Source organism: Nylanderia fulva, unplaced genomic scaffold (assembly GCF_048542155.1).
Source record: "Nylanderia fulva isolate GAGA-0341 unplaced genomic scaffold, ASM4854215v1 Scaffold25, whole genome shotgun sequence".
NCBI lineage: Eukaryota > Metazoa > Arthropoda > Insecta > Hymenoptera > Formicidae > Nylanderia > Nylanderia fulva.
In genome coordinates this window covers 1,292,199-1,317,177 of record NW_028190314.1, presented here as the reverse complement: position 1 = coordinate 1,317,177, position 24,979 = coordinate 1,292,199, and the positions used below count along the sequence as shown (strand labels likewise).

The 24,979-nt window shown below is 36.9% G+C and overlaps 1 protein-coding gene across 5 annotated transcripts in view; it reads right to left on the bottom strand.

Moving 5' to 3' along the window:
• Nucleotides 1-1,480: 1,480 nt before the first annotated feature.
• Nucleotides 1,481-24,979, bottom strand: part of Syx1A (syntaxin 1A) — a 90,881-nt gene continuing 67,382 nt past the window's right edge. The window contains exons 4-10 of one of the 5 annotated variants that reach the window (XM_029315984.2): nucleotides 21,906-21,980; nucleotides 21,368-21,550; nucleotides 20,069-20,142; nucleotides 19,801-19,938; nucleotides 17,569-17,679; nucleotides 8,248-8,341; nucleotides 1,481-7,085 (exon numbers count right to left, since the gene is read on the bottom strand). In XM_029315984.2, coding sequence (XP_029171817.1) covers nucleotides 8,261-8,341; nucleotides 17,569-17,679; nucleotides 19,801-19,938; nucleotides 20,069-20,142; nucleotides 21,368-21,550; nucleotides 21,906-21,980 — 662 coding nt within the window. In that variant the 3' untranslated portion in view covers nucleotides 1,481-7,085; nucleotides 8,248-8,260. The other 4 variants (XM_029315987.2, XM_029315985.2, XM_029315983.2 and 1 more) reach the window with 4 other exon arrangements.

The following is a 24,979-nucleotide window of genomic DNA, read 5'->3' as shown; positions in this document are numbered from 1 at the left end:
TTACACAGCTTTTGGAGCTTTAAATGTTCCCGAAGGCAGCTGGAATTCTTCACCGATTGCACTGCTAGAGGCCTACCGCTACGCTCACAGAGGGATTTTTCCTTTGTGCTTGATTACACGACGAAAGGGCGCACATTCACTTGATCACATATCATCGCTACTGAATTTATTCGCCGCTACATCCGGACAAGAGAAAGAGTCCAAGAAATATCTCTGATCGATTTTACCAACACCGGTTGATTTTAAATCTGATCTAATCGAGATCATTTTGTGTTTTTGCATCTCTAATTATAGTGCCAGAAATAGACAGATAAATATATTTAAATTTCGATCACAAAATTAACCGATGTTGCTGAAACCTTAAAAGTTGTAAGATCCATATTGTACATATCTTTAACTTGAACAAAAAATTAAATTATTATCTATATATAAACTGGCAATTTCTCTTTGAAAAATAAACTCCTTTTTTGAAATTTCATGACGTTTAAATAAAATGAAGATTTGCTAGAAACTAAATACATTTTTCATATGTGTTGTTTAATTTTATTTTTATTGTTTTTTTTTTTTAGATTCCAACTTTTTCTATTTGCTTAAACAATTAATATATGCAAGAGAAAACTGATTATAACGCAAGTTTTCTTGGACATTTCCTGTTGTGCGGATGTCGACCTCGTTCTCTGCGACTCGTAGGGTTTATCCTGGCTATAGGGCCTGGGAAAGGCAGGTTCGTTCGGAGCCGACGAGACGGAGTCTCGCTCGTCCTCGAGCGAACGTACAATTATACGAGAGGGAATGTGTTTCAAGGGAGGAATCTCTTAAAATTATTGCCATCTTTGTACAGTGTCAATGATGATGATGATAATAATAGGTAGTAATAGTAATAGTAGTTAATAGTAGTTAATCGTTAATTATAGAGACAAGAACGCAAGGATGCCTGATTTTATCGACGCGTTTGCTTTTTTTTTTTTTATTTTTTTGCTTTGCTTTGCTCCTTCTCTCGGCTTCTCATTCAGCATTTAGAGCAATTCTTCTATACGGAGAAAGAAGTTATACGCAGCGCGGCTCGCTCACAAAAGCGGACGCAAGACGCCGGTTATATGTTATAGGCAGAAAAAACACCGTTGACTTAGAGTTGCCTTCAGTAAGTATTCTTGTTAATACAGTATGCTTTTTTTATTATTTTTACGATTTCTCGTCTATATGAAATACCTACGATAAAAAGTATCCATTAACACTCTTTCACTCTCGCTCTTACTCTTCTGCACATGCTACAATTTTTAGTTCCTGTTTTTTTAACATATATATATATATATATATATATTTATATATATATATATATATATTTACTTTTCGTTCGCTCTCTTTCTCTCTCTCTCTCTCTTTCACACACATTCTCTCTCTCTTTCGTTCCTAATATTTTTTTTCAGCTTCGATAAATTAAGTTTATCAATAATCTCACTTTGCCCGCGCGTCATCGGAATTTCGCGCGCGCGATTCTTATTTTTTTTTTTTTTTTTTTTTTAATGTTAAAACCGTTTAAGATTTTTCTACCCCGTCGTCGTTTGACGCCGAATATCAACTCTTTGTTTTTTTTTCCTCTTTTTCTTCTTAAAACTGTCTCGCGAAATTACGATTTACACTTGAAATTGGAATTGACACTCATAAGGTTTATTAAAGTAGCCTCTCGTATTTAATAATTGCACCGACATGACACCGATCCACATGTTCACGGACGTGTTCAGATCGATTCCTCTTGATCACGCAATGCGTCAATTTTATCTCTTTTCCCTTTTCTTCCTCCTAATACAAGTTACAACATCCGCACAATGGATCGCCTGTCCGAAAGATTCTTGGATCGATCTGCAATCTTTCTATCCTATTCTACGTACAAATGCAATGAAATAGCTTATTTAATGATTAAACAATGTCCTTCAAGTTCCATTCTTCCTCTTTCTCCTTCTCTTTCTCTCTCTCTCTCCCTTTGAACTCCCGCGTATATTTATATATATATAATCTAGCTAATCGCGACGAATAAATATAATATATATATAATCGAGAACACGGAAATTGTGTGACCTGGGCTTATTAAGGTTCGTTATGTTTCTCATAGAGCTCGTGCATCGACACGAACGATCAGCTCACGCTCTCGGGACATAGAGATTCTCAAGGAAGACGAGTCAGCTTCCGCGATTAGCTATCTAATGTGATGCTCGCGAGAAGAATGTACGCGAAACGCAGGAACGTTTCGCACATTCGCGACAAGTTAAAACCCATCCAATGTACATGATCCTACAATACGGGAAGGACAGAACTCTGCCAATGCTTGCGGGATTCGCCTCTGCTCCTTTCTTTATGTACCTTCCTGCCGTCCTTAACTGACTGATGTGACGCGACGACGAAATCGCGAGCGCGAAAAGAAAGGATCACCTTATTAAAGAATGCTAAAACGAGCGAGATCGAAAGCGATTAAAATCGTACGGACTAAGGATCAAACGAGACTTGGGCCGACACATCGGGACGTTCGTCCTTGTTTAGGAAATTCGGAACGGATTTCGCGGATAACGAGGATGGACGTCGGGATAATGTCGATCAATAATAAACGCGAACGACGTTTTCCTTTACTTATCATTAGGCCAGATTCGTTTAAACGTACACTCGGCTGTTGCGCACCGATAAGACTACAATATTACTCGTATAGAATCTCTCTCCCTTCCTTCATCTAGTGATAAGAAATTGACGACGATAGGTGTTTTATTCAATTCCTACCACGAAGAGTTCGCTATAAAGCTAAAATTACGAGATCCGAGACTGCGCGCGTCGGAGGAGATGAAAGTCCGCGTTGCGGATTTTTTTTTTTTTTTTTTTTGTTGCGGGATCTTACTTCGGGTAGTTCCGAAAGCAGACTTCTCGTCACGACGATCTGTTGCGGAAAAAAAAGTACGACGACTGATTCGTGAAGTAAAGCCATCAGCGCACGCTGAAAATCCATGCGGATATTCGATAATAGAGAAGAAGGAAAATCATTTTTTGCATCTTTCCCGTGAGATTTCGCATTTATTTATTTATTTATTTTTTTTTACGTTAAGTTAGGCGACTCGATGAAGCGCAAGGAAAGTAAAACGCGAAAGATATGAAATCTTAGTAGCTTGAAACGAGAAGAACACGCTGTCGCGTCCGATTCTTACGTTCTTCTTCATTTTTCTCCGACTTGACCGAAAGAGGATCTTTCCTTCTTTTCTTTTGTAGTAATTACTAGAGCTTTTCTCAACGACGACACGAACGAGCGCAAAGACATCCTCTCTTCAACGAAAGTCCATTGATTAACCAGATAATAAATATCAGAGAGAATGTGGTGTAATCTATATCGACGACCGTCGTAACTCGTGACAGAGGGGATTACGCGATTAAATCTTAGCCATCTTAATCGTAGTGTGGATTATAATTAGATAGTAGAATGCTTGCTGTCTACCTAAACTAACAATTATTATGCTTTCTGTACAATGCAAGGTGTGATCTTAATATCTTCTTATTCTCATCGTAATTATTATTTAATATTAATTAATTAATTATTACAGCGACGCACGGTTTAAATCGTGCGTTGCATAAATCGTAATCGTTCACCGTTATATCTCTCATTCTCCCTTCATTTTTCTTCTACTTCTTTAAACGTCAACCCATAATCTTCTCTAGAATGTATGCACCTCAACGTTCGTAATAATTGTAATATACTCAACAAAACATTAACATTAACGCCGCCAGCACTTCGCCCGATACATTAATCTGTCGAGGAGCAATAATAGGCGCTGCCGATATAATTGTCGTTATTAATATTATTTTTCTCTCTCCTCGATCACATGACACCTCTCTCTCCCTTTCTCTCTCTATCTATCTATCTAGCTATATTTATATATATATATATATATATATATATATATTTTTTTTTTTTAATATGTATATATGTATACATGTTCGTGTACATACAATATCGTTTATCGCAATTGAACTCATTCTTACTCATTCTGCCCCAATGAGATTATATCTTTTTAATTATTTTTCCATAACACACCTATATATTATATTATTGCTGCAGCTTTATGGCTCCTTCGTTTCTCACACGCACACACGCATACACACACGCACACACGCATATACACATATACGTCCAGTCGCACTTTCTTTCACTATTTGTTGCCATCTCCATTTATCGTGCCTTTTCTCTTGCTTCGTCCACCTTGGGGTTAATCGTTTCGAAGATGATACATTTTGCATTACATATTCGATTTCGAGAACCCTTGTATAATTTCAGGTGAATTTTGAGAAAATTGTGTATGCGCAGAAAAAAATATTACAAATCGCACACCTCGCAATAAGGCGTTTCATGCACAGCGTTGATCTCGCGAAGCAACAAAGAATCATCTGCGCGATTTTCAAATCCACGTGTTGGATTGAAAAATATCGTTAAAGCTACGAAAAGTGGGACTGCAAGTAATTTTGGTTGCAAATACAATTTTCAAGATAGTATAAATCAACTTTAGTCGTGTGATCGCGCGTGACAAATTTCCAAAACTGGCGTAATTCAAGAGGAGCTATATTCGGGCAAGTATTTGGAAAAAACAATGGACAGGATATGTTACTTTTGCTGAGGATTCGTCGAGATTACAGAAGACGCGAAACACAATTGTCATTCAAGGCGAGCGTCGCGGTTAAAAATCTATTGTTGATCGTCCACCCAAACCCACCACCCAATATATTTATTGTGCAACACGAAGATCGTAAATCTATAGACTAAATAAAAAAAAAAAAAAAAAAACAGCTATAGAAATGAAAAGAAATCTCTATTTATGTGCACACAATGAAATCTACTCTTGATATTCGTGGCGCACACGTGACTTGGACAACAGTCGTCGCTTCTCTCGGTCACATTCTGAAAGAAATGAAATCGTCTCGCGCCCATAGAAAGATACAATCGCTTTGTCTACACCTCGCTATATCGCGATTAATATCCCGCTATTTACAGCTAAATAGAAATACTGGAAGAATTGATTGTTTCTCTCACTGAACACCTATTGGTCGAAATGCCTTCTCGAATGAGCCGTTCATTATTACAAACGAGAGTGTGTGTGTGTGTGTGTATGTGTTTGTAACGCATCTTTTTTTTTTTTTTTTTATCTCTATTAAAGTACCCGTTATAAAAATCACACATCATTGCTCACACGTCGATGCCTTTGTCATCGTAAATAAATCGAGGGTTGGTTGCATCAGCAATATTGGTTAATTGATATCTGGTTAGCGAGTAATGAAGAGAAGTGTAAGAAGGGGAGAAATGCTTAATTAATTACATTATTACAGGCTCTCTAGGGCCCTCTAACTGTACACTATTAAATGCATTGCTGTCTTTTACGCGCGTGAAGAGAGAATTTCACGGTTTCGTAGTTAACCAATACTAATGCAATCCACCCTAAGCTACGGCGCTTCTCGAGCGACAAATTTGACACTTTGCGATACGCTGCTTTCTGTGATGGAGAAACATCACTTAGCCGATTCCTCGATGATCGTCCAGATACAGAGAGGTGTAGTGTAGAGATGTCGAAAATGTTGCTCAAAGTAAGCGTGATATGTTTAAGCCGAGGGTTAAACCGCTGGTCGAGATATTTCATAGAAATTGGCGGATGTGCTAATTTTCTTGTATTTTATATCCCCTGTTTTCTTTTTCTTCTTTTTTTCTTTTTTTGAGAAGGAAAAGAGTTTACAAAAATTCGTTCAAAGCTTGAAACAGTCCCTCTTCGCAAAATGTGTACCATAAAAATCACTAGAAATGATCGTAAATATTAATATATATATAAATTAGTACTATATCTAGATTTGGTAACGTAGTCTCGTGATATTTACTATAGCACGCGGAAATTACGAGCTATTATCAGGATATATCGCGTGTACAAATATTTTGGTCAGCGGTTTATCTCTCGTGTATAAGCAGATATATAAGAGATCGGATCGGCGAACGAAACGGCAACCCTTCAGAATGTGACGTTCCGAGGTTGACACTCGTCCCGACATTTTTTTCACAGCGTGTCAAATCACAGTAAAGGAAAGTGGTTTTTCCCGTGGCATTTTTTCCTTCGCGCGCCGTACTTTCGATAAAGGGAAAGCACGAGTCATTTGTCGCTTTCGCGTTACACGTAAAAAGAAAAAAAGGAAAAAAAAGAACACACCATTGGGTGTCGGGCTCGGGTTGCAACGAGGTGGATGTCGCGAGGGATGACGCACCGCCGGTGCTTCCGACGATAACGACGCGTGCGTTTCACGATGATATCCTCGATGACATTCGGCGGAAATATCCGGGAATAAATCGCGGAATGGGGAGTCCCGTCGATCGAAGGTGTCGCTTGATCGACGATGCGTGCGTATCTCCGACCGCGGAGACGCGTTCCAAAGAGAGACGCAGGCATCCGTCAAGTTTTCTTCGGAGCCCGTTCCACATTCGCGAGGAGCCTCCTGTTATCTCGGTTTCTGCCGCGTGAGAAGAGAACCTGGCAGGGTAGGCGATAGGAGGGCAAAAAAAAAGACCGATGAGGACGCGAGCACAAAGAGAGCCTAAGCTTCGTTGTGACATAGCCGGAGGGATAGGAGAGAAGTGTGGGACTGAGACTGTTAAAGGCGAATCTATTGAAAAAATTGTAGATCAAGTTAATAGAAAAACGAGGAAAACCTGTTCCTCTGTTTTCTCATCTTTTCGTACTCTTCCTGACCAAACGCAATTAACGCATTATCGAAGGAAATTTTTGAGACGAGGGTTTTTGAGACGCAAACGTGGTGACGATGACGATGAAGACGATGGTGATGATGATCCCTCCTCTCTTTGGTTTCCTTCGCGTCCAATTGGGGAGCACACGTGACAGACTGAAGGCTCTAGCGATGATGGATGGTTACGATAGAAGCGCGCCGATGATGGCATCTTTGACAATGACGATTTCCTCTCGTCCGTATGGCGATCAACTTCACGTATCGGAGCGATATGAGTGAATGCTGACGCTGCCGGCGGTTCGGAATTAGGTACACGATGCTGCTGATGTCTTTGGACTTCTCTGAACAGAAAGATCCGAGGCGTACAGAGGCAGGACATGAACGGACAATGTTCGTCATTGCGTGAACATTTTGTACAATTAATTTTTCAAAAATAATATATGTCTCGAAATGCACAGAGTATTTTCTTAGAATTTATCCTGCAAATTAAGATAATCGTGGGACGATTGATAGTGTTGGAAGAACTTTATGAGTTTCGCCGATTAAAATCACAATAAAAAATATTAATATCGATTATAAAAGATATAAAATATGTTCGATTAATTTTATGTACATATTCATATTTTTTGTGATAGATATTAATTAAAGAAACTCTTACAAAATTCTTCCAATACCGTATTATCCTAGGATTACCATGATATTTTCAGGGTAAACGAAGAAAAAATTTTCGCACAGTTAGAATATATCGCAATAATTATTAAAAAAACATGATTGTTTTGTATATTCATATTTATTACAAGAAACAAATAAGAGGTAGAATAAAATTAAATGAGAAACAAAATTTAAATATACAAATCATTACTAGATTAATAAATAAGATGTTTTGGTTCTAATTCTAAAATATTTAAATAGAAAAAAATTATGTAAAACAAAACCTAATTTTATACAATAATTTTAAAAATATAATTATAAAACGCACAATAAAAATTCTCTTTTTCTCAGTCAATTATTTAATATTTTAACAAGTGTAACTTTCCCTAGAATATTTTTCATCAATATCTCTAATTTTTTTGCTTTATATATAATATTAACATTAATTACTACCGAATAGAATTAATACTACTAAAGTTATTATTACTATTAACATCAAATAAATGAAACATTATTTATTTTCCAAGAAATTTTCATTTCGATAAATGATCCGACACATGTTCAAATACTTTTACGATAACAAACAAAATGCTTATCAAGAGAGTATATAATATTTCCATTCATATAATTGACGCGCCAATTCTTCAATCTAGCGCAAATCCTCTAACAAATCACACGGAAAAGGAGTGCATATAATATAATTGTCAGACACGTAGCGATGAAGAAATGAAATTATAATCGTATAACCACGTTGTTGCGTGAACCGCGGACGTCAATAAAGAGCGATATATACTCTTATCATTTCCGATATGATAAAATGTGAAATGTCGCACACGAGGTACTGTCACGTACCTGGTTTTGGCGTTCACAGTCCGAAGTATCCGCCGATGGTGGTGGCGACGACAACGCCCAGTACGGCGAGACAAATCATGATCATGATCTTCTTCTGCACTCGGCGTTAACGGATCGGTAAAAGTTCAATATAATCGATTACAAGGCTTCCCCTTTCTCATCTTTCTCGACGCTTTTCCCTAAACCTACTTATGTATATCATTCTCTCTCGCACTCTTTCTCGCTCTCATTTTCATCCGCACTCTCTATCTCTTTTTCAAACTCAATATCTCGCTCGTGTGCTCGATACCTCTGTCCATTATTATTATTATTATTATTATCCTATACACATTACAATTGTTGCACTTATCGATCTACCGTAGAGCACCTGAAAGAAATTGCATCTCGCTCGTGACCGGCGTATGGATGACGCATGTGTCGCCGATGGCCTGTAAAAAATTACGAGTGCGTGATTTTCCCGACAGAAATTACGGTCGAAGAGCGAGAAACTGTCTCTTGCAATTTTAAACTCGAATACAACAGCTGCGCGACCGTAATATAATTTTGATTAAACAAGCAGTTGTAATCCGTGCTGCGCGCGTGTTCGTAACTTTCATAATCTTATCTTTAGTGCACGAAATAATGTCTTTCATCGTCTAGAATCTCTTTAATTCTCAAGTCGATTTTTCTCCGGACATTTTTACGAATTAAATTGAATTTTTTTGAATTTGTCTAGAATATATTAATTTTATTCAATTACAAACAGACTTTGAAAAAATTTTAATTAATTGTAAAAATATAAAAAAAAAACAACGCGCAATCGAATCTTCGTTAGGAAAAAATTGCTCCAATTTTCGTTTCCAATATGGTTGAAAAATTCAGAGATGATGGAAAAAAAATAAATGAATATTACTACTGCATGTTAGCATTTCTTAAAAAAAAAAAAAAAAAAAAAAAAGTTAAAAAAATAAAAGACACTTCACGACGTGTCAATAATTAAGATTCTCGCGATCTCCTCCATTACGTTTATAATAGCAAACGAAATACATAAAAAGATGGGTGTGTCGAGGACGATTAAAGAGATTGGCGTCGATCGAAAAAGAAAAAGGAGGAAAGAAAAAATCGGAAATACAGACCTTTGTTAACTCTCGCCATTAGCGTCCGCTTCCTTTGGAGCTGCCTCTTCCTCTCTCGGTGCAATTTCAACGGTGCATTCTCAATTAGGTTCACATTCCTCTCCTCTTTCTTTCTTTCTCCGTGGCAAGCAAGGCGCAGTAGTGCTTCGTCAAACCAATTTACATTTGGTGAATCTACCGTGAATCGAGCCTTGCGAACGATCGAGCGTTTTCCACTCGTGCAAAATGCGCCGCGAAAATTCCGTCGCCATCTCTTCCTCTATTTTCATCGCGATTCTAATTATCTCCCTTTCGCGCGAGTGTGAAATGCCGAGCTCGCAAATTCGAACAATCAGCGCTAATTATTGTTACGCTTCGTTTCACCCGCGCATTTTCTATATTATTTACAGAGGACAATCATTATTTATTCTTCTTCTTCCTCTTCTTTTCACGCTTTTGCGAGGCGGCAAGTGATATATAATACAGTAATAGACGAAACAGAGAAAAAAAGGCGAACGATGTCGCCGATGCGTTCTATATCTATAAGAATTTTATTCCTTTATTTATTTATTTTTTTTTTATTCTTACGCTGAACATGCACACCTGAAGAGAGAAGAAAATTCCTACCATATCACTATCGGCATTAATGAATTAATATCGTAAACTCTTCCCTTGTTTCTCATTACTTTGGCGTTATTATTATTATTATTACTATTATTATTGTTGTTATTATTCGCTATTATCATATCTGCTCTATACAAATTGCAATTATTTATATATACAATGCGCGCGCCGCATCTGTGTTGTGTGCGGTCTGCATTGCGACGACGGTGATTACTCGAGTTCGGGCGATCGATATTTGTTCATCGGAACGTGTGTACCACGCGAGATACGTCATCGTCGTCGTCGTCATCGTCGTCGCGCGGATTAGCGATTTCGTTAGAGAGAACGGAAATCTCTCACTTTCTCTCGTCAGCCTACTAGAGAGGACTAGAGAAGGCGGTGGCGACCGTCTCTGTTGCATCTCGCGCAGAAACGATCGATCAATTCTGGGACGACAAATCCGGAGCTCTGTCACGTCGCCGATTCTCAGTCGAATCGCGTACTTCCTCCCTCGAATCTTATCGTTACGTAGTATCCTATCGCCCCCGAGATTACGAGCGAGTTAGAATCGAGGCGGCGACAACAAACAGCGATATATCGATTCTCGTCGAGAACAAAGATTGATAATACGAGACGTATACAGACTTTTAAACCTTGGTTTTGCTCTTTCGGCCAAATGTCAAGTAATTTGCAGGCATCTGTCGGCATCGTCGTTTCTAAATCTGATTTAGAAAGGAATTTGACAGATGATTCGTGATGTTATTTTTTTTTTCTCTCTTAGAAAAATATTGAATGAGAGAATTTTGGGTCGAGTTAAATTGAATTAAAAAATCGAATATTCGCTGGTGACTTTAAAAAAAAAAAAAGGAAAATGAAATAATTTGCTGTCGCCGTGTTTTAAATGATTGAGAATCTTTCTATCTTTCAAATCGGCGGCGAATTTTGCCCGAGGGCGAAATTTTTGGTAAATGTTTGGGCGCGCGTTCCTTCATGTGTCGCGACACGATTTTCGATTTTCTTGCGCAATCGTAGTCTTGAATATTATTCGCTCGAACTTCATCCAGGAACGGTGAAGAGGCAAAAATAATATGGAAAAAAATAACAAAAGGCAGTGCGATAGAGAAGAGGTGCGCTCTGAATACGAAGGAAAGTTATCGACGATAGCATTATCGATCAAATCGCCCTGGAAAGAAAACACCGATCCTCCTCGACAATCTCTTTCTCGGTGTTTTTTTTTACTCCGTGTTTCTAAGATTTAACGCAGGTTTACGTTGCGCGATAATATTTTAGAAAGACAGAAACCTAAATGTACCTTCCTCTCTCGCGAAAAACTGAAACAGCTATCGCGTTTCTCGAGACCTTCCGGCAAAGAAAAAAAAATATTGTTTTCTCTCTAAAGGAGAAAAAAAAGTTAACGTAGCAATTTATTGTGTCGCGCGCGACTTTCCGATGTATCGAAGCGCAATGAAAGGAACTCCGTTATATACGAATCTCCGTTAACAAAGCGATTGTTTCTCGGCTTTGTGCGATCGAGATTCGCAGCTGAGTATACAGCCTCACCGTTCCTCGACTTCCACCAACATTACACGACATCTGCGAAACGGGAAGTTACGACACCCGCAGGAATTTGAGTTCTAATTACCCGTCACACTCGGTATATATATCGATGTGATAATCCGCTTAGTATATATTTGGTATATATATATATATATATATAGATATGCGTGAGTAAGAGATGGTAATCTCGACGGTGTGTCACAAGTGATAATAAATAAATAAACATAGAAACGCACGAGTTTTATTTAAGAATCGATAATAAATAAACGTAACGAGATGTCTCGCGAGCATCCGCGAAATATATATCGCACTATCTGAATATCTTCGTCGAGAGAAAAAAAAATTAATTCAAGACACTATCTCCGTTACGATCCCGACTTCCCTTTAAACGAAGGAACGAAAGACGACAGATGCTTTCGCATGGAAAGTATCTGTCCGAGATTTTTTTATTTTTTTTTAATTTTTGTTCTTCCAAATTTTTCTCCGCTCCTCGTCCTTAAACTTAATCTGCGAATGTGTCTTTATTTTAATTTTGGTTTTTGTTCTCCGCTTTGCGCACTTGAGTTAATGCAAAGTAGTCGCCAGAATGATAATCAGAATGATGACAGCTATCGTCACGCAGATCAATATCAGGAACAATTTCTGTAAAACAAAATAATTTCGTGATCTCTTGGAAAAAAAAAAAGAAAAGAAAAGAAGAAACGGAACGGCGGCTCTGCGATTGAACTGAAAAGCGCGACAGTTCCGAATTAATCAGATGGAGGAGTGAAATCGTTCCGACACTTCGAGCATGTAATTAGATTAAATTAAGAGAAACTTAATTAGGGAAAAGCGTCTACAAACATATTTACTCCTGCGCTTGAATTGTGTCAAAAGCAATCCTTTCCAAATTAAATGAAAGACTGGAATATTAAATTTTCTCTATGGAGCTTTAATAATCTATATAAAATATATATATAATTGTGATAAATAATATATCATATATAATTAATATACACAAAAAAACGAAAAAAAAACAACTCTAAATTGCTGTCAGATGATTTTATACATCTCGAAGTGCGGAATAAAAAGCTTTCACAATATTTTGTGAAAAAGATGAAAAATAATGAATGCGTATCGATCGATATGAAATGACAAACGATTTCCGACTGATCTCGAATTTCCTCCGGTAATCGGGGTGTATGTTTCCGCGTCTTACTTAGCTCTCCGAGATTAATCACAAGCGCGGGAAAGGTTATCGGGCACAATAGCGAGAGTAAATCCGAGGCAAGACGAGAACCGAAAGCACGATCGAGAGATCGGCCGCGATCGAGATCCTATTTCAAGATACCCACAAAGTAGCCGGAGGAAACGTCGAGCCGTGTAATGAAGTGTACTTACTGTTAACGGAACGAGAGCGGATGCGATGAATGCGGGTTATTACGTTAATTAGTCGTTCGTTACGGAGATTAGTCGGAGGATTATCGGCGTAAAATTTACAGAGAGTCGTGCGTGCGTGAGAGTCGTGTATAACGTGTACGAATGAATGTAATATGCATGTGTTTTATTAGGATCGGCGCCCGGGACACCCGTTTTATTACATTTGTGCATCATTTCTCTTTTCAGATTTTTTTTTGCTCGATTTTACTACACGCGCGACTATTTTTTCTCTTTTTTTCGTATATACGTTCAGAGCTCTCATACACAGGCGACCGCCACCATTAATTTATTCCACATCTCCACCAGATCACTCTGCACATTCAATCCCATGCGTTTCTCCCGGGCTGATCGCGACAAGGTTTCTGCATTTCATTATTGTTACATATATCATCATCGTTATTATTATTATTATTATTATGTCATTATGCTATTGTTAATATTGTTATTCCGACGTGTTTGCTGCCGCATTGCACTTTTCCCCTTTCTTTCTCTGCTTTCTTCGAAATTAAAAAAAAAAAACGCCCTTCCTCGCTTCTATTACGAAAAAAAAAACACCCTCCTTGGCCGTTTAGGCTCTCGGAAGGCACCCTACTATTATGGCGACTAGTATGACCGCCGCTATTAGGACGCAGATTATGATGAGGATCATTTTCTGTGGACAGAAAAGCAGAGAGGGCTATGTGTAAGGTACACGTGCTTTCTCGAGGAAAAAAAATCGAAGGGCTCAAAGACAGAGAAAAAAGTGATATTGCGAAAATATATAAAATGTTGTGCGGCGTGCCTTGTGAGAAAATTGTCAGAGAAGGCGACAAAGGTGCGTTCGTTTTAAGTACTTGCGTGAAAAATCGAAAAGGTGAAAAAAAGGAGAAAATATAGAACGAGAAAAATATTTTCGACACGATGGCGAGAAAGGGGTAAACGTGAGAGAAGAAAATTGTACGCGAGTGCAGTGGATCGGAAATCAAAATTCGAAGCTCGCGGGAAATGAAGCGATGGGAAAAAGCACGTGTGAGAGAAACAAGTGTGAGAGGAGAGGCTGAGAGAAATATTGTTCGCGTTCATGCTGACTTGTATTGCCGCGTTATAAGTGGTGCATTTTTGGACGATGAATCGGGTCCAAAGAGAAAGAAACGAAACAATTTTATTTCAACTTCTCGATATAAGTCTGCAATCTTTATTGTAAAAAAATAATAATAAAGTGGTTTAAACCTCTTGGTTATTCGATAAATAATTATCTTGCAAATGATTCTACTGCAGAGTATAAGAAGAAAATTGTAATTGTAGTGATAAAGAATAAATTATGAATGAAACACAAGTGGCATTCAATGGTAATTTAATCGAGATATAAATTCGAACATTTTCTCGCGAAAATATTAAATTTGATTTAATATTTAATTTTAAAAAGACATATTTTATGATTTAACCAGAATTTGTGTACAATATAAAAGATGTGTAAGAAAATCACGATTTTTTTGCAGAAATTCAAACAAAGATACCATATTGTTCGACATTTATAAATAAAAAAAATTAATTGGACTTTATAAAAAAAAAAGTATCCTTAGGTTCTGTCGCTTTCTTTATAAAATTAGAAGAAATAGATAATCAAGTGAATTTTTTACACTAAATTACTCGAGAAGGTAAAGTCGCGTTAGAAACAATCGTTAATGCTGCAAAAAATATTAATATTACGAACGACCACTTTTGTAGGGGAAGGTGAATTTGCTGTTAGAACACAATCAAGCACATTCCTCATACCTCTAATAATGCGGGTGCGTTCAACAAACTGATTAATCACAAACACCAAACCGCTCTAGTCGAGCCACAAAAAAATAACTCGTTGATCCTACTTCATTACACATCGTGTGTCCTGTGCAATCTAAGAGAAAACACAGCGCATTCTTCTAACGCTGCACTAATTTAATCTACACTACATCTCGACATCGATTACGCTTCATCTCTTTTACCACAATTCCACGATGGACATCGATCGCGAGATATACCGATTATACTCGTATCACACGCGACCAGAGAGACAGTAACATGATTAGCACTAGTGCGATTGTACATTATACACTAGACACAAGATTACAAGGTCAATCACAGAACAAGGATCGGATCCCACTCGACGCGAAGTGCCTGATCGCAGGTAGTATTAGAGACGAAGGGAGGAGCAAGAAGGAATTTCAGTTACCAAATATTCCAAACGAATTGCTCAAATTACTCGATTATATGTATATTAAATATATATTTAAGATCCGCGCTGTTAAATTATTCCTCGCACGTAACGACTTCAGAAATCTTAGAAACTCTTGCATTTCTTATATGTGGAAACATCTATATTTTCTTCAACATGGACATTCCTGGAGTTCTGGTGAGCTTTACTATTTTTAACACCTATTCTTCGCAGGAAAGTGAGCGAGTTCCAATTGAAACGTACCCAAGTGAAAATGTTCGCTCGTGAGAGAGACACAATGGCCAAGGAAAGAGAGAGAGAGAGAAAAGAAGAGAGGTCAAAACTCTACGCGAAGACCGCGCAGTGCCGAGAAAACGATAACAATGCCAGAAGAAGAATGTCACCCTCGATAATGTTTTGAAGTTTGTCGTCGCGCTTGATAAAACTTGAAATGAATTTCTCTTTCTCCCTCTCTCTCTCTCTCTCTCTCGTTCTCTCCGTTGAATAGGCACTTATTCCCTTTTGCTCCTGCCCGGGCTTTAGTCATTCAGCGATGTCGTTTTTTGATGAACGCCGCCATCAGCGGTTCCTTATCTATGAGAACCGTATACTTTAGAGACGAAGCAAAATCCTCAACTCGCGCAGGAAGAAATTCATCTTCCTCCTGGAGAATGGATTCTGGAGAAATTGTCTCGTTGGATGCAACGCAAAAAAAAAAAAAAAAAAAAAAAAAAAGAAAAGAAAAAACCAATCACTTCTATTTTCTCTCTAAACGTAATTAGCAGCGTTCATGTCCGCCGAAATTCGAGTCGAAATTCGTGAGAAAATCTGCTTCTGTTCTTTCACTCTTTTTACAGTACATCTTTTTCATATGTTGCGATTATAAGTTATCCCAAGGAGCAGATCTCCGTCCCGAATTTCGAGCCGAGTTTTCGGCCGCCTGTCTGTGTCTGGTGCACGGTCGTATACACAGGTCTCGAAACTCTCATGGTGGGGGTAAGGCTCTTAATGAATGTCAAAAGTTTCTTGAGTTAACCGCTAGCCGTATGGCGCTGTGATCGCATAGTAAGAGTTCTTTTTTTTTAAATGACTTTTTTTAAATGATAATATATTATTTTTAACCACAAAGCTTTAAAAATACTTTAAGAATATCAATAAAATTTCTTATGCATATACTTATATGCATCTGTTAATTTGTAGCAGATATAAGCTCTTTACTCAGCGATCACAGCGCTCTGCGGTTAGCGACCGATTTATGAACCACAAATCATGACATTATGAGCCTTACCCCCACCATGAGAGTTTCGATACCTGTGTATACGACCGTGGTCTGGTGTGTCTGATGTTCTTTACCTTACGAGCTTTGCTTTGATACTCTTCGGCTTTGAGCAGCTCGCCCCGGGCCTGGCCCACGTGGTCGCCGGTCTGATTCACGCAGTACTCAATGCAGTCCACCATTTCGCCCTGACGTACCGGCACGTGAATTCGGGAAATATGGGACTCGGGGGTTCAGGAGTGACCGGAATGGAACGATCTCGAGATGGGACCAGATCGCACTCGTCGAGGAGAGACAACAACCTCGGGGAGACGGAGATGCACCCAGGGTGTTACACATTTATGTACACATAATAATCGGCAGGTATAGAGATAGATGTAGAAGCAGCATCCCCCGACAAATAGAGGAAAATCCCTCAGACCGTCCCACAACCACCCCGACGACACATCGTTTTCACATCGATGCACAATCATGTATATATTCGTATTTGTATTCGACAGCATATAGAGATTAATACGCAAGGTTAGTAGTATGAGTAATAGTAGTAAACAGAGCAGTTGATGGACAGAGGCACACAATTAGCACACCAATGTTTCGACAGAGAACAGAGAGCGATATATAAGTATATATGTATATAAAGAGATAGAGAACGCACATATAAACAGTACGTGTATATAATATATAATGTATGATATAGTAGTATAATGCATATATAATATATATATATATATATATATATATATATATATATATATGAAAATATATACATTCATATATATTTGTTTATGATCAACCGCGAAATACGGGAATAATATCAATGACCGATTAAGTAGCATACAAAAAAAATAAATAGAAAAAATTCACAAAGCATCGTCGTTAATCATATTACGCGTCGTAAAAAAGGGGAGGAAGTAGGCAAAGTTGCGGAAAACAAATTAATACACCGATTAATACCAGATTGTAGCGTAAATACGATCAACAAGCGTAGTTAATTCAAAATAAAGCGAATAAATTGAGAGGACGGTGGGAAAATGGGTTTAAATCAAAATCAAAATAGGATTTAAGGGACATCGAGAGAGAAAGGAACCATAGATCGAATGAGGAGGCGGGTAGGAAGAAAGAAAAAAACAAAAGAGTGACCAATTAGACGCGAACGAAATGCCAACGTTTTCGGCGCGTGATATTTGGGGAGGACTCACCCGTCGGGCTTTGCTTTGATACTTGAGTGCTTTTTTGGTGTCCTGCGTGGCCGTCTGCACGTAGTCCACCGCATGTTCCACGTGGTACTCTATGCGATCTATCATCTCGCCCTAATTGTAGATAGGAGCCGCAGCGCGAATCCACACAGCGTAACACAAAGAGTGTAAGACAAAGAGAGAGAGAGAGAGAGAAAGAGCGTTAGTTTATTCGGTAATGAAAAGGCAAGGCCAGTGATTAAACTGTTCGCTGAGCTTTCTAGCGTCATGCATCAGCTCTCACACCGGCATCGATAAAAACGAGGGAAGCAATTACCTAATAATTAAATATCGTCGCGCGGGAGTCGAAACTATTAACAACGTGACTGACAGTTGTGCATATTTATATGTGAAAAAAATTATAATCGTTATGAATTTTGTAAAGCGATAATTAATTGAAATTATAATTTTAATTGACAGCAAGTTTAGTTAATAATTGTAAATTGTCGGGATGAAATATCGCGGTAATTGCTTTGCCTCGTTTCATGAAAAAGATCATTGGGGTAAATGAAACCATAACGTAAAACGATTAATAAAATATTATTATTGTTATTACCATTAATGTCATGGTTATATAATTATCATTATCATGCAAAGGAAAAAAAGCGACGAACTAAAATCTCAAGTTTTTCATGGAAAAATCATTTTGGAGACGTACTTTGAAGAAAAAAAAACATGTAAAATAATTAGATACGACTAATATTCGCATTATGAATAAGGTTTTTTTTTTTTTTTTTTTTTTTTTTTGAGATTTTAGTACGCTGAAGAAATCTCCCTTTGATTAACAGATAGATAAACGCGGCCCAAATTATCTGGCTCGCCAAGAAATTATGCTGAAGAGAATAGGAATGTTACACTGCGTCGCGCTACGCTCCCAATTGTTTATCGATCATCTTTGGATAAGAATAATCGCGCAGAATTGATACAAAAAATAATTTAATCGAAATCGAGGTGCTCTTCAAGTTATCAAACTAGCAACGTGAACGATTTGAACGTGATTGATTACATCAGCCAATCGCAAGGAACGATGCCGCTCAAGCATCTCGCAATAATGCAATAATTTTCGAATCAAATCGATAGTTTGGGTCCAAAAATAAATTAAGATGTGTATTTGAGAGAGACTACGATCGGATAAACTTTCAGTCATTTTCTAATCTTTTATGCTGCAGAATGAAACTTGAAACTGAATTAGAAACCATTTTCCTCTAAATTGTAGATTGAAGTATAAATATAATTATTTGTTGATCACGTTTAAAATAAATAAAAACTGCAAATATATAAAAAGTAACACTATTAAAAATTATTTGCAAGCAGTATTTTGAACATTATTTTATCCAAAGAATTAAAAATGGAATATGTATATTGTATATATCCGATCCATTTTTGAACAAAATTGAAGAAATTTTGAGGAAATGAAAAACAAAATTTCGCATGATTAATTTCCTTCTCAAATACACGCATCAATTAATTCGCGCGTACCTACGATTAGCTGCAAATATTATAGTTATCAATTCATTTGTGAGTTGCCGGAAGATTATGCTCATGTTTGTTAAACCGATTGTAATTTAATACGAATTGATTCTATTTCAATGAAGCGCGTTTAATTACTGTTACAATTTCCTCATAATTTGTATATATATGTGGCGTTATAATATATTAATATTCACAGTAAAATCTGTGACATATATTAAGCTAAATGTGCACACTACATGTAACGTAATAGTTACGTCAACGTAACGTCAATGGATCAATCATACATGAATTTTAAATGTCGGCCAACGTGTATTCCTCCATTTAATAGACCCACATAAGAATGTTTAACGTTACTTTGTCGTGACTGTAAGAAGTTACATCATGATATATACATCCAGCTTTATATGTATTTATGATACTCGAACGATATAATTTCCGTATAAGTTACATCTTGTGACAGATATTATCGCGCTTCCACATATATCGAAAATAAATACAAAAATATTGTTGTTCAGAAATTCTACATCATAAATAGGAATAACAATAAAATATGAAAAATATTGAAAAAAAATATCTTTCGCGTGCAATATTAACTTTATCGGATTTCGCGAAGAGAGAACTCTTGCAGTCGCAAGTTGGAAAAGAGAGACCGATATAATTTGTTTGTTTAAATGGGGCAAACAGTTTCCGGGATAAATTTGCATGAAGCTGTTTCGACCTTACCTGACTCTCCACCAACATAGCCATGTCCATGAACATGTCGTGTAGCTCCCTGATGGAGTTTTCGAGTTTAATGATGTCAGCGTGACGCGCCTCGATGTCCGCAAGGGTCTGTTTTGCTTGTTGCGTTTCCATAATGATCTGTGACAAGTAATAGGATTAATCGGGGGAATGGGAGAGGATGGGTCGGACAATTATTAAGCGACTCGAGGTAGAGAAAACAAGAGGTTTACAAGTTGTACATGAGAGAAAAATCGTTTTAAGAATGTACCCCTTGCGTGAAGACGGCCGGGTTTCCTTGCTCCAACATCTCCTCCAGTTCCTCGTTGGTGGTCGTTCTCCCCGCTGAAAATTGAAAGATTTCTCTTCGTCTCTTCGCGCAAACAGACGCAATCAATTGCAAATGCAGACGCAATCGATTTTCTATCGAGTTACCTTACATGCCACGCGCGGTGTATTATTATCATTCATTCGCTGTGATTGTGAGCAAAATATAGATTACTCCGATCGTAAATATTGACAATAGTGTTGATGCAAACTGTTGATTTATTTCGTCGTTCATATTACATTTCACATGATTATAATTACAACAAAAAATCATAATTATAATAAGCCAGCAAATTTATACTGTTTGTCGCAAGCGTAAATGAAATTATATAAGAGAAAATTTTATTTTTCCGTTTTCAGATATATTTTTGTTCATCTTATTGTCAAAATTTAATGGAATCTGAATTTTTCTCAAATAAAAAAAAGGGATGCAAACATTAGGTTGATGAGCATGTATTTCGAGAGAATGGGACTCGAAGGTGACAAAATGACAAGATTATATAAGAGAAAAAATGTTTCTAATTCTAAATTGTTTTGGTTCATCTTATCACAATTGAACTCAAAAATTTAATGGAATCTCTGAATTTTACTCAAATAAAAAGGAATAGGATTCAGACTCAAACTTGACGAAATGACAAGATTATATAAGAGAAAATTGTTCTAATCCTAGATATTTAGATTTTTTTGGTTCATCTCATCATCAAAATTGAGCTGAAAAATTCCATAGAATCTCTGACTTTTTCTCAAATAAAAAGGGATGCAAACATTAGGTCGATGAGCATGTATTTCGAGAGAATGGGACTCGAAGGTGACAAAATGACAAGATTATATAAGAGAAAAAATGTTTCTAATTCTAAATTGTTTTGGTTCATCTTATCAAAATTGAACTCAAAAATTTAATGGAATCTCTGAATTTTACTCAAATAAAAAGGAATAGGATTCAGACTCAAACTTGACGAAATGACAAGATTATATAAGAGAAAATTGTTCTAATCCTAGATATTTAGATTTTTTTGGTTCATCTCATCATCAAAATTGAGCTGAAAAATTCCATAGAATCTCTGACTTTTTCTCAAATAAAAAGGGATGCAAACATTAGGTCGATGAGCATGTATCTCGAGAGAATGAGACTCAGGCTCGAACGTGACGATAGATTGGAAAGGGCGGTTCTATTCGAACAAGCATTCAGACTGAATGCGGCCAATCGCGGCACACACACACACACATACATATATGTACTCACTGATCTCGAGCTGTCGTTGTATTCTCCCCTTACACCGCTCCCTATAATCGGTCTGTGTCCGATTGTACTCCGTCATCACCTCGACGAACTTCCTGGACAACGTCGAGTGCTGGGTCTTGCGTATCCTCAGATCCGCCGACGATTTGTTCGTGTGCTCCTCCTGCTCGATGTTCTGCTCTATCACTAAACGCAGAAGACAATGTTTCGATTGTCGCAGTGCGGAAACGTATTATTATTAGATAAGAAATATATGTCGGCTCTCAATATTAATAATAATAATAATGTATGAATTTTTAAATCGGCCAATAGAGCCCTATTTTTCTCCATATGTAAGTTCGAGATTAATTTATATATGGAACTTAGTAATCTCAAAACAAGAGATACAGTTCCGAAGAATTAATTTTTCGCGCTTGGGCTCTATTGGCCGATTTAAAAATTCATATATTGTTATTAGTGTTATTATTACTTTCGATAACCGGCGATCGATTTCGAGTTTATCGCCATATCGAGCGCAAACACATTCGAGTTGATAACTTACCCTTTAATTTAGCCCTCACTTTGTTAGCAGTTTTCTTGATGTCGGACATCAGGTCTTCGAGTTCCAGTTTCACCTCTGAAATCGAGAAATCGAAAAGTTATTTACGTGTCGCGGATCTCGTGAATTCGGCAGACACAGTTATTTCTTCATGCGCGAGAGAAGATAAAAAAAAAGTTTTATTTAGAATATCGTAAAGTGTATACACACACAAATGTCATTTCAAAAATTTACGAATATCGACATGAAGATGATCCACATATATTTTTTTCTCTTTTTCGCTCAATAAATAATTTTCAATAAACCCCCGAAATACGTAAATGTTGATATGCGTATATTACACGCAAAATTCGAGATAAAATAAAAATGATTCTCGATCATTAGAAACTAACTCTCTCCTAAGAATTATTTCTTACAATATCCACGCAAATTTGCGAAATCACGCTCGCGACATTGTTCCAGCTCGATGCTTCAATTCCGCAAGAAGATCGCGCATTCGCGAAGATATACGAGCACATTGTGCAGCATTATATTGATCGTGGAATAGTTCGTGCACAGCTTCCGCACTACGCGAGGAAACTTTCGAATTCGCGAGGGGGCGAATGTTGGAACGCCGCTATATCTGCTTTTCGCAGTAAATTTACAATCCGATCTTTCTTCTTGTCTGTACAATTCTTATTTCGCGTCCGTACATTTGTCCCATCTCCTCTTTTTCTTTCTTTCCCAACTTCTTCGCTCTGTAACATCCGTACTTACTACTACAGCTCCAAGTTATTTCGACCGACGTGAAAAATATCGCAATAATTTGCAACTCATCTCTGTATTGCTATATTTCGCATCCGAGATCAGCGGGATCAATGTTTTACTCGCGATAAGAGGAACGATAAAGTGTCGCTATAATCGTAAAGTATTTGCAGTCATATAAATGACATCAATTTTTTTATTATTTCGGCATAAATTGATATGCCTCGTAAACACGATAATTAGAATCTTTCTGTATATCGTCATATTGTTTGTTCAAAAACCACGTTGTGCGCATTTTCAACAAATAATTTCAATCTCTCAATCAACCTCTCTCAATAATGTAACGTATAAATTTTATAAACACGTATCTAATATACATATAATTTGAAATAAAGACATATTTTACCATTATAAATTATTAAAAAGTTTTTACATGCCGTTAATGAAATATTATAGAATATTATAAAGCTGAAGTAAAAAAAAATATATATCTATGAACGTATTTTTTTTTTAATGAATGAGACAATTTTGTCGGAAATACAAGACTTGTGATAAATTAATACGCCAGCTGATTCTCGATATCTATCTAATTACGGAGAAGTGTAGAAGAGAGTGTCATGATCTCGTAATATCAAGTTCCAATATGCTGCGAAGACGTCCCACGCATAGACACACTCATTAAACGTGTCCCACGCGATTTATACCACCTACATCCTCATGTGGATTTAACATAAGCCACTATTTCCGATGGAAGAACCCTCTTTGTCTTCCTCTCACGATAGAGAGATATTTGTCAATAGTTTTTCATATTTTCCGCGTAAGACAAGATGTATTATTTTTTTATATTAAAAAAAAAAAAAAAAAAAAAAAATTTGAAAGAGAAGAGAACAGAAGAAGATTACAGGCATTTTATTCTCCTCTCTTTTTTTTGGCAATTTTTTCGCGTCAAACTTGTTGTTAGTCACCGAAGCAGCGATTCCACGCGAGTGATTAGATTTTAATTGGTTATTCGGCACACCGTTGAGGTCTGGAATCAATTAAAATCTTTTTTTGGTGAAAAAAAAAAAAAAAGGTATCGCGATGTTCGAATGTACACCCGAGTTTTTTTTTTTGCAGCCAGTTAACGCGACACTATTCCGATCCCAAATATTTTTCAAGCGAAGATCTCTCTCACGAACATGGAGTTCGCGTCATATCTACCCACGTGTCATATGCCACATATTTTCCGAGCGTGTCTAAGCCACGGAGAAGTCGAGTCGGAGAGCGTCTCGAATCCAGTTGCTGTGAGATTTAGCGTCCGGAGCGACGCTGCGTATCTCGCCCTCTTGGGAACTCGAAAACGCTGAGTAATAAGACGGTGTCTCCGAAGTCTACCTACGTCTTCATATCGCCCTTATTGTGAACGCCGTGACACATATCGCATAATATTTTCGCTACAAATTTCTATGCAATTTACGTCGAAGAGACTATCAATTATAATAAATAATACAGATAATAATCCTTGAGGTTCGCCAGTAATAATTAATAAAAATCTCTCCTCAAAGTTAAAAGTCGACCAAACTGACAATCATTTATTATAAATAATTACAACGTTTCGGCTGTCATTGCAGCCCTTTTCAAGTAAATCAAATTAATACAGTAAATCAAATTCACTGCAAACCACCGACAATATTCACCATTGTTTTGATGAACAATGTAGAACTGACAGAAGTAAGCAAGAAATAAATAGATGTTAACTGTTAGCAAGAATCTTAGTCAATAATAAATAATGTTTTTCTATTTACGAATTATATCCTATGCGTTGAGAATGGCCCAAAGATGGATCCGAAACGTTCACGGATATTTAATTAATTTTTTTTGTATACATTATAGATAATATACTTTATTATTTTTTATAATTGAGCTTTGGTTAATTTTTTTCTTACAACGGATTTTAATAAATTTGCGCTCGACCGTCTGCGTCAAATTGTTATTGAAATTTTTATTTCATTATTGATTTTATGAGTCAATTGGTTAATTTTTTGTAATTATAATAAATAGAATTATATGCATGCTCGCTGATTTCTTGGAAATTAAATTCTTCTACGAAAAGCTTAATTTTTTTATAAAACGCGAATTCTACAGAGATCTAGCGCTGTGAAAAAGAATCAAAGCGTAAAAAGACTGATTTTCTAAAAAACTTGTTACACAGATATGTATATATATTACTGTATCTAAAATATGTATAAAATGTTATATTAAAAATAGTTTCTCCGTTGATATAAAATTAATATCGATCATTTTCTCAGAAATTACATCATTTTCCGAATATCGCCGATAAAAAAAATTGATTT